At 53.7% G+C, this 13,241-nt stretch overlaps 1 protein-coding gene across 1 annotated transcript; it reads right to left on the bottom strand.

Annotated features, from left to right (window-relative positions):
- Window positions 1–2,153: 2,153 nt before the first annotated feature.
- LOC122386705 (cell surface glycoprotein 1-like) lies at window positions 2,154–12,656 on the bottom strand. The gene is made up of 3 exons (XM_043376159.1): window positions 12,642–12,656; window positions 7,224–7,335; window positions 2,154–6,493 (listed from the first exon to the last, which is right to left on the bottom strand). Exons 1-3 carry the CDS (start codon window positions 12,654–12,656, stop codon window positions 2,739–2,741), a joined length of 3,882 nt encoding a protein of 1,293 aa, XP_043232094.1. The 3' UTR covers window positions 2,154–2,738.
- Between the last annotated feature and the right edge of the window lie 585 nt (window positions 12,657–13,241).

The following is a 13,241-nucleotide window of genomic DNA, read 5'->3' as shown; positions in this document are numbered from 1 at the left end:
GTAGTTGCTCGCTTATCCTGTGTGCCAGAACTCAGCAGTGTGTTCGTTATATTTTGGGGAGTCCGTGGAGAGGTAGACTCTCGTTCGTTCATTTGTATCGGTCCTTTTTGATTCAATGCGGTTTAAACTCGCAGACCCTTTTGTTCGTAGTGAGACAGGCAGCCGAAGCGTGTCCACTGTCCTCTGCCCCCCCCCCCCCCCCCCCCAGTGCTTTTGATGTGGTGGTTGTGCCTTTTTTTACAACAGCACACAAGCAATTTACCTAAGCTATTTAATATATTTACAGATATTTTATGACAGGTTGAATACACAAGCATCATAAGTTGAGCATCGGCAGGCGAATCCAACCAACAATCAAATACAGAAGTCATTCTGTTAGAATGTTCTACTGGTCTCAAGATACAGGTTCCAGCGACCAGAAGTTCGGATACGATTGATACCCTAATTCTCGCCCCCAATCGAGTGGGGGCACCGGGCAGGGTGCACTCGCTCCCAGTTTGAGAGCTAAGTGGATCTGAGTACAGCTGGGGCATTCCACGATAGATCGTACCAGGCCCGTCACCCTCATCTCTCAGATTTGAATGAAAATTGGTACAAGGGGTAATCATAGGCTCCAAAAACACCTGCCAAAATATCAGACTTCTCAGATGAAAACTTTTTGAGTTACATTGCATAATATTTTCTTAACTTCAGATTGTAAGGGTGAGTTTGATGAGCTATAACTCAAAAACGAGCTAAGCAAGCAACAAACGGTAAACAGCTTTGAATTAACGATGAATCAAAGATAAATACAGTATTTTTAAAATTGGAAAGAAAAGCTTTACATTTTGAAAAAAGTCGTAGTATTTTTTTTAAATTGTCTATAATGGCCCTTGGGACCAAAATTTTTGCCATTTTTATTTCTTAAAAATAAACCTCAGGTCCTTTAAAATCGACATGCAAAAAATTAGAAAGGTGTTCTTTCTATAAGTTCCTCATTTAAATGTATACAAAATGGGTTTCCGGGGGGGTCGGCACGACCCCAGCTCGCCGTTTCGCCTCTAATGGAGCTAGAACCTTGCGGAAAAAACGAGCATGTGCGCCGTTACAAGATGCATCGAATGATACCAAATTTTAAGGTCTCGGGTTCATTAGTGACCCCTGAGGTCATTTCAAGTGACCCAAAATTATGGGTCCGGTTTTTGATAGATAACTTCGCAACAAATGGTCGCAGAGCCGCGATTTTAGCATCTTTGTGTTTGCCTAGCTCCTGCGCGTCGAATGGTATACTGTTTGTTCTGGTGAAGTCAGCTTAAGTCGCTGACCTCGGGTAAGCACACTGCCGTGTATTTGGCTCCGCGCCCCGACCGGGCGGCCCAGCCGGCAGCCAGCCCTCGGGCATCACGTGATCGCCCCGAGTCCGCGGCAAAGCCAACCAGCGCGGCGCTGGACAAATGGCGCCGCTACAGAGATGCTTAACAGTCGGGTCAGGCCACGAAGCTGGGTGAATGAGATCATTTTGCACATCATTCGATTCGCAAGGTCTTCCCGAGTCCATTGGTAGCCTTCCCGTCTCTCTAGCTCAATTTGATCGAGAGTTATTGACGAAAAACTCTTATGACCCTAGTGACGTACGAATGACGTCACGCAAGGTCAACAACGCAAAAGTGAGGCAAAAATGACTTCAATTGAACGTTCAGTAACCAGTGATGTCACTAGGCAGCTTTACCACACCATTTGTAGGCTCTCTTCCAAAATCACAATTCGAGACCATTACGGTGACGCAAAATAAGTACATTTATAGAAAGAACACCTTCCTAATTTTTTTGCATACTACTTAAAAATGATCCAAAAATGTTTTTAAGCAAATAAAAATTCAAAAAAATTTGGTCCCAAAGGCATAAAAATGCAAATGAAAGGAAACTCGAGGTGTTATATATAAAAAATAGTATATATTTCAAAATTTTAAAAATGCATATTATTCTTTGTTTCAATGCAAGTTCAATGCCGTATAGCATTTGGCATTTGGATTATCCGTCTTAGAGTTACAGCCCGCCAAACTTGGGGCTGCAACGCAAGATCCAAAACATGTTATACACTATAACTCAAAAACCACTCGTCTGATAAGCCTGAAATTGTTACAGGATGATTCAGAGCCCCTGATTACCCCTTAGACCAATTATCGTTGAAATCCGAGAGATGAGGGTGTCAAATTGGAAAAAAGTGGTACGATCTATCGTGGAATGCCCCAGCTGTCAGTCTCAGTCGACAGCTCGGGGTATTCTCAATATCCAGACTGCTGGTCCCTGGAACCCTTATCTTGAAACCAACACTACAACAAAAGTGGCCGAGTTAGATGACATCCGGACGGCTTTCGGCTCCCCTATAACTTACAATTAATAACATTGTATAAACACGTCACACGCACCATTCGGTCAAGGCCTCTGTTGAGGGAATTCATTTCTCACGTTCGCCAACTTGCATACAACTGATACAGACAACACAGTTCTCAAATAACCGGTGTTGATGTTGCAACTAAAGCAAATAAATAATATAATGATCAACAGGTAAAATGATCGAGATTCGCACAATGCGCACAAATAACTTTCAAGCATTCCGCGAAACTCTTCCTGTATTACTCCAGCGCTGGTGAGTGGTTATCTTTCTCCTAAGCTGAATATCAGACTACCAAAAGCCCATGAATACATTTTCTTCTGTCCACACTTCTTCCAGTGCCTCCCGGACTCTGTCGGTCCCGACTACCACTGCTGGTCGATTTTCGGCCAGTCGGGGATGGGGTTTGGCCCGGGCCTTACCGCTGTCACCGACAGTCGGCTGGCAGCAGCCGCAGCAAACGGCGCCGAAAACTCGTCTCCGAACGGAGTCGGCTGCCCGCGGTGTCCGCCGCGCGGCGCCACTGGAGGCCGCCGTCTGATAGGTGTCGCCACCGTCGACTGCCGTCTGGTTTGAATGCGCTGCGGCGCCGCGGGCGATCGCCGCCTGGCCAGGAGACCCGGCGGAGTGAGCGGCTCCGCGGCGAACGCTGAGCCGAACTTGAGCGGCGGCGACTGGAGCTCGTCCTCCGACAGAGTGTCCGTCAGATCGTCCTCTTCCGGCCAGCCGTGGTCGGCGCGTGACTCGAGCACAGCGAACGGAGGTCCGAACTCAGGCTGCGCCGGGCGCCGGCGGGCGGACGTGGGCCTGGTCCTGGGCGTCGTTCGCCGCAGGGGCGGACCCAGCTCGTCTACGAACAGATTGGCGAACTGGGCGTCCAGGAGGGCAGACTGGGCGCGGAACGGGCCGGGATCGGCGCGCCGCCGCCACCCGGGTCTTGGCGCCGCCCGTGTGCGCTGCGTCGTCGTGGGAGTACCTCCGGTACTGGGTTTCGGCGCCGGGAACGCGCCCAGGATGGAGACCTCCTCCGAGCGGAGGAAGTCGTCGACCGTGTACAGGTCGGAGGAGGAGCGACGGGTCGAGGTTTCGGGCTGGACGTTCTGCGGTCGTGGTGCGCCGAAACCGTCCTCGTCTGCTGAAGGCCGAAGGAGAGAGTCTGAGTGCACTGGGCCGAACCCGGAGACGTCCTCACTGGCCTCATTGTACTCCGCCTCCTCTTTGGGGTCGGACAGCTGATTGACTGGAGCGGGCGGCGCTCCACCGAAACCCTCCAAGCTGGACGTTCCGCTGTCATCACCTCCAACGACGTCCGATGCCTTGGGCCTCGAGTAGGTGCCGAACGGTGTCGGCTGAACGTCCTGCTCCGGGCTGGGGAGTTGAGTCGGCGTTACGTATTCAGCAGCCTCGTCCTCCTGAGGTGCTGGATCTGGACTGGCTTCGAAGTGGGAGGGGAAGGTGTTCGCTGTCTGATCATCGCCGGGACTTTCGCCCGCGTTGAGGACATCAGCGTCTTTTGGCTTGGAGTAGCCCTGTGGCCCGTAATCCAAAATGGACCGGGTAGGCTGAGGAGTTTCATCTGCAACGAAAGGCCCGTTTCCGGTATCGATGAAGTTTTCGTTTTGCTCGAGCAGATCTCCTGGTCTTGGCGGAGAGAACCCTCGCACTGATTGAGATGGTCCAGGCTTTTGGTTTTCAGACTGACTGGGAGCTGCTGGCGCTGGGTCATCTTCCACCAGAGAGTTGGGGTTGAAACCAACAATATCCGCGTCTTTCGGTCGACTGTAGGCGTTTTGCTCTCCGCTTGCGGAATCGTCACTGGCTGGCTGGAATTGTATCGGAGTGGTACGGAAACCAAACGTCTGATCGGTGTCGTCTTCAAGGATGCTGCTCTCCTGCGGCGAGCTAAATCCGCCTTCCGTCCTCCTGTTGGGCCCAGCTGGAGGAGCCCCAGGCTGCTGAGGGAAGTAACGGGACCGCACGAACCCGGCGGCCTGGTCTTCCGACAGAATATCGTCTTGTTTCGGCCTCATGTACCCGTCAAGCTGCGCTTCCTCGACAGCTGGGGCACCTGCCGGTGAGCTTCCGCCGTCAGACACACCTTGATCTCCAACTTCAGATGTCACGGGGTGGAAGAACTGGTTCCTCTCCTCGTTCACGCGCACGTCGTCATCAAGAACGTCATCGTCTTTGGGAGCAGCGTACTCTGGCCTGTCGGCCTCGGTCTCCGCGTTCTCGGATGGGTCGGTTCCTGGATAAGTCGCTGGTGACGACGACAGGGACGTGGGTCCTTCCTCCCTGGGTCTGGAGTACCCCTCCCTGGGAGGCTGTGGTGGCACTGGCGTCGGCGCCTGTCCTACCTGCGGGGGAGCGACGCCATCGCCGATGATGTGACCGGGTTTCGGGGCACCAAACCCACCGTCACTGGCCGGCGTCGCAGGTGCCTCCGCGGATTCCAGAGGTCTTGTGGAGAACACCGCAGCGTCAACGTCAGCCTCCGACTCCTCCGAGCTCTCTTCGTCGAGTCCCGCCGGTAACGCCCCAAGAATGGTGGAGGCCTTGGGCTTTCCGTACTGGCTGAGAGGCGGAGGGGAAGGTGGCGACGTCGGCTTCACCACCTCGTAACCGTAAGACAGGCTGAACGGTATGACGTCATCCGGCTTCACGCGGTTGGTGTATCCGTTGTCCTCGACGATCTCGACTGGCGGTTGGTGCGAGGTCTCCTGTCGGGGCCGGGGAGTAGTAGGTCGTGGACGGAGTGGCCGGACCTCCGAGGACGCGGTGGGTCGACGGACTGGTGTGGAGGGAGGCCGGGATGCTGGCCGCGCCTGGACGGGTCTCGGTTGGGGTCGCTGCTGAGGTCTCGGTTGGGGACGCTGCTGAGGCCTCGGCTGGGGTCGCTCCTGGGGTCTCGGATGAGGACGCTGTTGGGAGACGTATCCTGTTCCGGGAGATCCTGCTTCGGGAGTAGGCTGTCTCTGTGCCGGCTGGTAATTCTGAGTCACGGTAGGCCTGGGACTGGCGTGTGGGGTAGACTGCCCGCCCGTACCGCCGTGCCCTGCTGACGCCTGGGGAGCTGGGCTGAACTGAACGCTGTGCGGCGCGGGAGAGCCCGAGGTCCCAGGTTTGGGGCCCTGTGTCTGTTGGACATGGTTCTGCTGCTGGATGGGGAAGCCCGGCGGGGGCGTTGGGCGGTCGTACGGCGGTCCGGGCCGGGAGAACAGGGCCGAGTCATGCGGGCTCTCCGTCTGTGTCACTGTGTTGTACTCCGGCTGCGCCGCGTTTCCAGATGGGTTCGGATCGTTGATACCGGGTGCCTCCTTGGGTCTCCATTCGTACTCTGCGTCCTGGCCCTCGTCTTCCACATAGGAAACGTATTGCTGGGGTTCCTCCGCTTCGCTCTCGGGTCCATACTCCTCCTCCGAGGGAGACTGCTCGAGGTAAGCTCCGCCGTCCTCCACTACACCCTCCTCATCGCCTTCCTGACCGCCGATGTGCACGTGCTCCTGCAGCTTGGGCAGCGAGCGCAGCTTGGCGTCGTGGATGGTGCGCAGCACTTGGTCCGAGTACTGCACCTTAGGCGGCACCAGCACCGTGTCGCCGATGTGCACCTGCCGCAGCCGCACCGGCGGCGGTCCGTCCGGCTGGTGGTTCAGCTGCGTCGGCAGCGGGTTCTGCGGGTAGTAGAACGGCGCGTACTTCTGCAGCCACGGGTTCTCCTTGCTGTACAGGTCGGCCATGAACGTGCCGTTCCGGAAGTCGGCAGATTCCTGGGATACCACGTTCGAGCCGTGCACCGTCTGCGTGAAGCGCGTGCGCTTGCGGCGCTCCTCTCGTTCGGCCTCCTCCTCCGATATCAGTGGATTACTGACGCGTCGCGCGCTGCGGGCGCCGCCTGCCGCGATATCAGCGACATCTATACTCAGCTGCTGGACGGCGTCGGCGTCGCCTGTGTCGATGTTAGGTTGGTCTGCGGGCGCGGTGGTGCTACCGTCGCCGGCTGGGATTCCGGGGCCGTCTCCGCCGCCAGTGGAGATCTCTGGAGCTCCGTCGGCAAGGTTTGGCTGCCACCCTCCGCTCTCCCAGCCATCGGCATCTGGACCTGATCCAGACACCTCCTGATCTGTTGGAAAACGGTAGTAGGTATTAGTTCAGAGTTCATGATGTGCACACTGCACGCGATCAAAGTATAGGGAGCACGATAGACATGCGTAATGACATTGTGCAGCGCGCATATACCCAGTCGCCCAAGTGTTAAATCTGTGATCTCAATGACCATTACCAATCGCCATTACGATAACATTGCATGATAAGACCTCGCATTTCGTTCCATATTCGTACGGCCATAGACCTCTGTACACCAGTCTTTACAGAGGTCTATGGTACGGCACTTCAGAAGATAGGACGTAGGCGAGCAATTCGCTAAAAAGAATTGTTAATCACGTTTTCCTCTGGGGACTTTTTAACATTATTAGAACTTCTTTTCATTTGACATGCCTTATAGTAATTTGTACTGATTGGTGCATGTGCCCATGCGGAACCGCATTCATTTATTTATTCGATGTCATGGAACAACAGGCGAATTGACGCCCAGTAACAGTCCATAGCAGTTATACGTTCGGAGCAGTGTAAACATTGCCTTTAGTCTTTCGTCTCTTACACATACAATCCCTCGATATACCAACCATATCTATCACACAGTCCATACAGTACATAAAAATGAAAAAATAAAAAATGAAAGTGCATTCAAAGGTAGGGTAGGCGTATGACCATCTTATAGTTACGATACGAGCACAGTGCACACCCTCGTCTCTCGACTCAGGCCCCACCAGTGGTCGTATATGGACACTTACTGGCCGGAGGGTGGTGAGGGCCAATGACGTCATCGGATGCACCGTTCGGCCGCGCGTGCGCAGTGCCAAAGGACGTCGCCAGTGCGATCAGCACCGCACACCAGAAGACCACCTGGGAAGAGACGGGTGGTGAGTATTTATCGAGATCACAGGTATTCCGAGAGCGTTCATCACACACCAACTTATGTGCAGGATCGTATACAGAGAAAGCGTGCCTTGAAAGCTTTCGTAGGTACTTCACTGAACTGTCAAAACAGCTTACCAGAGTGTCTTGCAAAAGTGTTGTTTACGCTGACTGACTTGGTCACCATACGAATGGTCGATATGCTATGACGCCTAACCCTGTTGCCTACTGTTACGTCTACCAGATGCCTAAACTACTCGCTCACTGCAGGTGCCGGCCGCTGGACCATCTGTGCCGGATAGGGTTAATTAACATTCTTTAGTGAGCCGCTTTTCCGAACACAGGTGCACCAGCTGAAAATAGAACCCATTCATCCGCCTCCAACATGATCAGCGCATTTTCTGACATCCGTGACTGACAATCAACACGCCCGCGCCAGGAGACTTTTATCTGTCGTCCTTTGGGACGGAGATGAAAGTGGAAACCGCCGCTAATTGTCCGGCTCAGGCCCAGCATCGTTCTATGATCCGCTGACATGAACAGCCGTACAGCACCAGATGGTACCGGAGACGGCGAAAACTGACATCTGGCGATGCAACTCTCCGGCTATCATTCATCCGACTCCGGACTCTGGCGGCTTGGCGGCGCTCGGGGGCGACCCACATAAAACCTCACAGTCAGGGAGTCACTTTCTCGTGCAACGTCCCTCTGGCGGGCCGCCTCTCGCAGGGACTGAACAAAGTCCCTTCGGCGACCGACTCAGGTCCCAGCGAGACTATAAATCGCACCTGTTCACAACCCGTCGGCTCTGATTGTGGCTCAGTCCAGTCACGGAGAGGGCTGAGCCCCCGGGAACTTCCGGCTATAACCACAGGCGTCTGTGAAGAGACGAGAGGAGAGTTTCGAACATGACCTGTCTGTTATTGCAGACAGGAGGCATTCGCTGGTTGTTCTGGGCACAGACTGACATCTGCTGTCGGTTGACCGGTAGGTTGACCCGTTCTGCCTCTAGTCGGCATGCACCAAACGAAAACCGACAGCCGTGACTGGGAAGACTCGGTAGGCCAGCCTGGTCATCACACAGCAGCGTGCAGAGACCAGATGACGCCTGCTCTGGTAGTCCATTGAGATTTTAGTTTGTCATACTCATAGCTTGTAAGTAGAGGGTCGATGCTATGGATTCCTCAATTGGTGTTCACATCAGCGTACAAAGCCACTTTCGATTGAGCCTACTGATTAAAATTTTTACTTTGATTTCATTTATACCTTCCATCACATACCAACCACTGGCTGATTAAAACCGCAGCAAAGCTATGGCATAGTCTCGTCAATGCGACACACGCATTTTTCGTGGTCAGATATGGTCCTCGAACTATGTGCTGGTGTCATAACCGGCCAAACTGATGGCCTGGAATTAGGGGGCGGACAATGTCTGTGGTAAATCGGTGGTGGCAATGATGATGAATTGCCTCCGAGTCTCGGTACCTACCGGTGTGTATCCGAATTTCTCAATAGCTGCACGAGCCAGACAGCCCAGAAATACCTACGTTTACGCCCGCTCTGTGAGCGCCGGCCGCTGCGTTACGAGATAACGAATTTTGGGCGGTAGGCTCGGGCTGCGACCGTCGCTAATGGGCAGGTTACACGGCAGTCTGCGTCACGATAGAGTGTCTCATTAGTCGTGTGAGCCGGCCGGGCTAGTGCAATACGGGTCGCACGTGAACACGACATACCGGCGCGAGCGGTGCTAACAGAGTCGCCGGAGTGATCGATCGTCGAGAGGTGTAGCTTCTGTGGCCCTGACTCGGTAAGAGACCAGTCAATCGTGGTTGTGGACAGTGTCGGTGCAGACTGGGGAATCTGTTCTGTCCTCCCCGCTATCCACATATAACCGGTGACCTCAGTCTGCTATCACCGTCTCTGTTCCAATGGATATAACACGTTTATTTGATGCGACGGACGGCCATCGAATTCCCATTGAGCGGTGGCAGTGCCGCACCACCCGTTCCTTTGTCATGTGACGAGTATGTCCTACCGGGTCGGACAGGTGTTCAGACAGACTTTTTCCGTCGAACTGCTTCGTGTGGATCTTTCCTTCCCGTCGCACGGGCTAAAATAGACTGTCCCCGCGGGGCGCACTCATGACGCCACGGTTTCCGTGCCCGCGGCGGCCGCCTGTCCCTTCCAGTGGCGACTGTAGAAACTCGCGACACCCCGCCGGCTGTAACTGAGCCGTGCGGCAGCGGCCGTCAGCCGTCGAAACCGACAGGTCGCGCGCAGCGACCCGGCAGGGCCCCGGCAGCTGGTGTGATGACTGCTCGCCGAAGGGCTGCGCAGGTTTCCCGGCATCTGTTGCCGCGGCCACCACCGACTAATGTTCCTCTGTTGACGGCGAAAGTGACCGACCGCCGACGACTGTTAGGTGCCTCAGCGGTGCGTGGCGCGTGCCGGCCAGACCATTCATCTCCGCACGGGACCGGAGAGCCGCAGACGCTGTGACACACGTCACCGCCTCCTCTTTAGAGGAGAGTCGTTACCGCCTCCTCTTTGGAAGAGAGTCGTCACCGCCTCCTTTTACAGGAGAATCGGCCAGCGTCACTAGCGATGGCCGCCGCCCGCACTGGGCTGTAGACAGGCCAACCCGAGATAGTCTCGTACAGGATCTCGACTCTCGTTTTCATGCGAGATTCTTGGACGAAAGCGAATAGGCCACGGAGCCTGAAAACCATTTGTCACAGCACAATAGCTATAAATGAAGATGAATGCGGATAAGACGGCATTGGTTGTAAACTGAGAAACTCTGGCCCGAGCAAGGAGTGAAACAGAGTTACATATTGTCGCTTTTCTTACTGAGAAGCATGACTGGGTGCATGATACCATGACATTTAGTGCAGTAGCTGCAATAGGTACCTACTGTGGTGTGAACTACGGAGATAGTTCTATCACCATGTGCGTGCCCTGCGTGGTGCAATGTGAGAAAGCAGTACAGAATGTAACATTTTTAGTTGTCTGCACGAATTAGAGATTCGTTTTTCGTCACTGCTTTGTAACCACCTGAGTTACTCATCTTTTCTCATGTTATTTCCAACTAATGAATGTGGCAGGTCCCAGAGTTTCATTCCAGTTGATATATAGCGCACTGTATGTATGTCATTACCGGTAAGATTCTGTAACTACTTGTTGCCTGTGGGCGCCCAGTAAGCTTGGTAATATTGTCATCTTGTTTTCGTTTCCCATGGTTCCACTGACCAAGACCAATAGTTACAATATACGGCCATCTGTTGGCTGTTTGTTATTGTTAGGTAACTCCGATGTTTGATGGTCCATTCTGTAATATGCCGTACAATTTAGAACAGGCGTCGCCTTATTTATTGATGACCACGGTTTTAGTCTGCTTCGGCTCAGTGGTGTTGAGCCCAAGTGCCATGAAGTTCTGAATTGCGCCCTAACTACAGCCCTCTCAGGAACCCGGCCGCCGTGTTGCTGTTCGTGTCCCCAATTTCCCCGGGCTCGTGAAATCTCCGAGAGTCTCCGCGTCTCCGGCTCATCTGGCCGTTTTACCGCAGCCGGTCATTTCACGGCGTGTGGCGTGGGAGCGCGGCGCGTGGTCCTGCGCGCGGCGTGGCGCCCGGCGGGGATGGGCCGGCCCCCGGGGTGCCTGCCGCACAGCCGGCAGAGCGTCCGACGAACCGGGCAGCCAGCCACCGCCTCAGGCCACAGAGGAGGATGCACCGTCCGTGTTCTCAGGATATCAACCGTGCCGAGAGCGCAGTCCAAGGGCGGGAAAGTCGGCTGCGTTTTGAGAGTTGCTGCTCATCACATGACGCGCCTGAGTAGTAGCGTACGTGTTTTATGTGAGACATTTGAAATTAGAAACGGCCTCATGGCAGAGCTGAGGCTGCAGTTAATTATTATATCCGTCAAAAGTGTGTCAGCAGTGTCACGGTTCCGACACGTGCGGCAACCAGCTACTCAGCGCGTAAACCTGTTCAACGCTGATCATGGTCATGACTGATGATGGAGTCCAAATGACTTAACCCTAGAACGCCTGGGGGGGGGGATTGTATCAACCCCCCCTGAGGTTTTTTCGAAGTGCACGCTAAACGGCTTGTCGTAGCGGGCTGAAATTTTCAATATTCTCTGGGGCAACCTTTGCGCATCTTTTGCCGAAAAAAATTGATCGGGTCATGTCAGGTCACGGAGTTATGACGTCATAAGAGGTACAGCCTCCGGCCGACAGTTACCAAACGTGTGCGCCGAATCCCTAGGTTTTCTGCCGGTGATACCCACATTGTTTGATGGATCATGATGAAACTTCCCATGCATGTTGGGGCAAGCATTGGCTATCGTGTGGTGCAAGAAAATTGACCGGGTCAGGTCAGGTCACGGAGCTATGACGTCACAAGAGGAACAGCGTCCGGTACTATTTTTGAAAAGCGCCCGAACCACTATTTTGCTAATTCTTGTCACCTCAATGGGAATATGCAGCAATATTAGCTTCTATAGGGAGCAAATGGACCTCCCAAATCCAAAAATACAATCAGATTTCAAAAATTTAAATTTTGATTTTTCGAATTTCTGCCGCCGACTGTGACCTTGCCGACTTCCGGCGCTCCCAACGCGCCATTTTTAGAGCTAGGGAAACGAAATACATACCAAACGATAGAGAATTGATCAAGGAACACGATAGTGAAGGTTTCAAGTCGATATCTCCCACCGTTCTGCCGCAATCGCCGCGGAAAGTTGAAAAAGTTTGATTTTTTCGGAAAATTTGACCTTTGACCGGTCATAAGTAGGTCAAATGTTGACCTAGGACCAAAAAATATACCACCAATCGCGAGATCTCGTTGAGAGCAATCCGTTGGTTTTTTCCGCTAAGCTCTACGACCTTCCGTTTCGAAACGCCAGGGGGGGGGTCGTAACAATCCCCCCCCCTGGTCGTTCGTGTTATGAGAAATGGCCTGGTCGTGCGAGGGTTAATTCATTCATCGGCTGATTTGGCTTCACCACCTTATATATACTCGGCCAACTTTCCCACAGGCCCGAATTTCTCATAGAATCTGCCATGCCTCCCCACAGACTAGCCCGTGACTTTCCTGTTGACTCGGCCCCTGTTTCCACATAGACCCGGCGCTGTGTCCGGCTCACTGACTCGGTCCCTGTTTCCCCACATACATGGCCCTGTTTCCGGAAAGACTCGTCTCTGTTATCCTGTAAACTCAGTACTGTTTCCCCGTAGATGCGACCCTGTGTCCCCACAGACTCCGCCCTGTATCTCCGTAGACCGGACCCACCTGTGAGCCGGCCATTTCGGCGGTAGGTAGCTGCGACTGTCCGCCGGTAACTCCTCGTACCGGCTGTCTTCTGCTGCTCTCCACCAGTGGTACTGATTGGTGGTCGGGAACTGACCAGAATCCCTCCGCCCAAACGGGTGACAGAATTCCTGGAAACATGAGTTATAGCATTGTGTGACGTCAGCTGTGCCGAGAAACAAACATGCCTATTACATATGAATGAATAAGGTATTGCACAACACTTTTGTAAAAGCAGCGTTGCTCTGTTTTATTTGTTTGTAATTTCCCCTATATCAGTTCAACGAAATGTCCGTACAATTTTTGCCTGGCACATTATCGCACACGGGTATCAAACTAATTCCAGTGTGGGACGCACTGGACAGTAATTGCCTGTGACAAAGGACCACGCGATTGCGAGCTGGAAGAATCGTCCGGCGTCCTCCAGATTGCGTCATCACGCACCAGTGTTTGCCATGGGCCCGGCCAGCCCGATGGGCTATGGACTGGGCTGGGCTACGGGCTTGGCTGGGACAACCAATGTGAATGATTGATGGGCTGTGGACGGGCTGGGTCATGAGAATTTAGAACTTAAACACGCGC

Source organism: Amphibalanus amphitrite, unplaced genomic scaffold (assembly GCF_019059575.1).
Source record: "Amphibalanus amphitrite isolate SeventyFive unplaced genomic scaffold, NRLGWU_Aamphi_draft 000260F_arrow, whole genome shotgun sequence".
Lineage (NCBI taxonomy): Eukaryota > Metazoa > Arthropoda > Thecostraca > Balanomorpha > Balanidae > Amphibalanus > Amphibalanus amphitrite.
The sequence above is the reverse complement of the archived record's forward strand: the minus strand, read 5'-3'. Positions and strand labels throughout refer to the sequence as shown.

Excerpts from the sequence above, each read along its gene's own strand:
- LOC122386705 (XM_043376159.1), bottom strand. Across the intron at positions 6,494-7,223 it reads CCCTCACCACCCTCCGGCCA|ATCAGGAGGTGTCTGGATCA; the intron begins GTAAGTGTCCAT and ends GTTTTCCAACAG.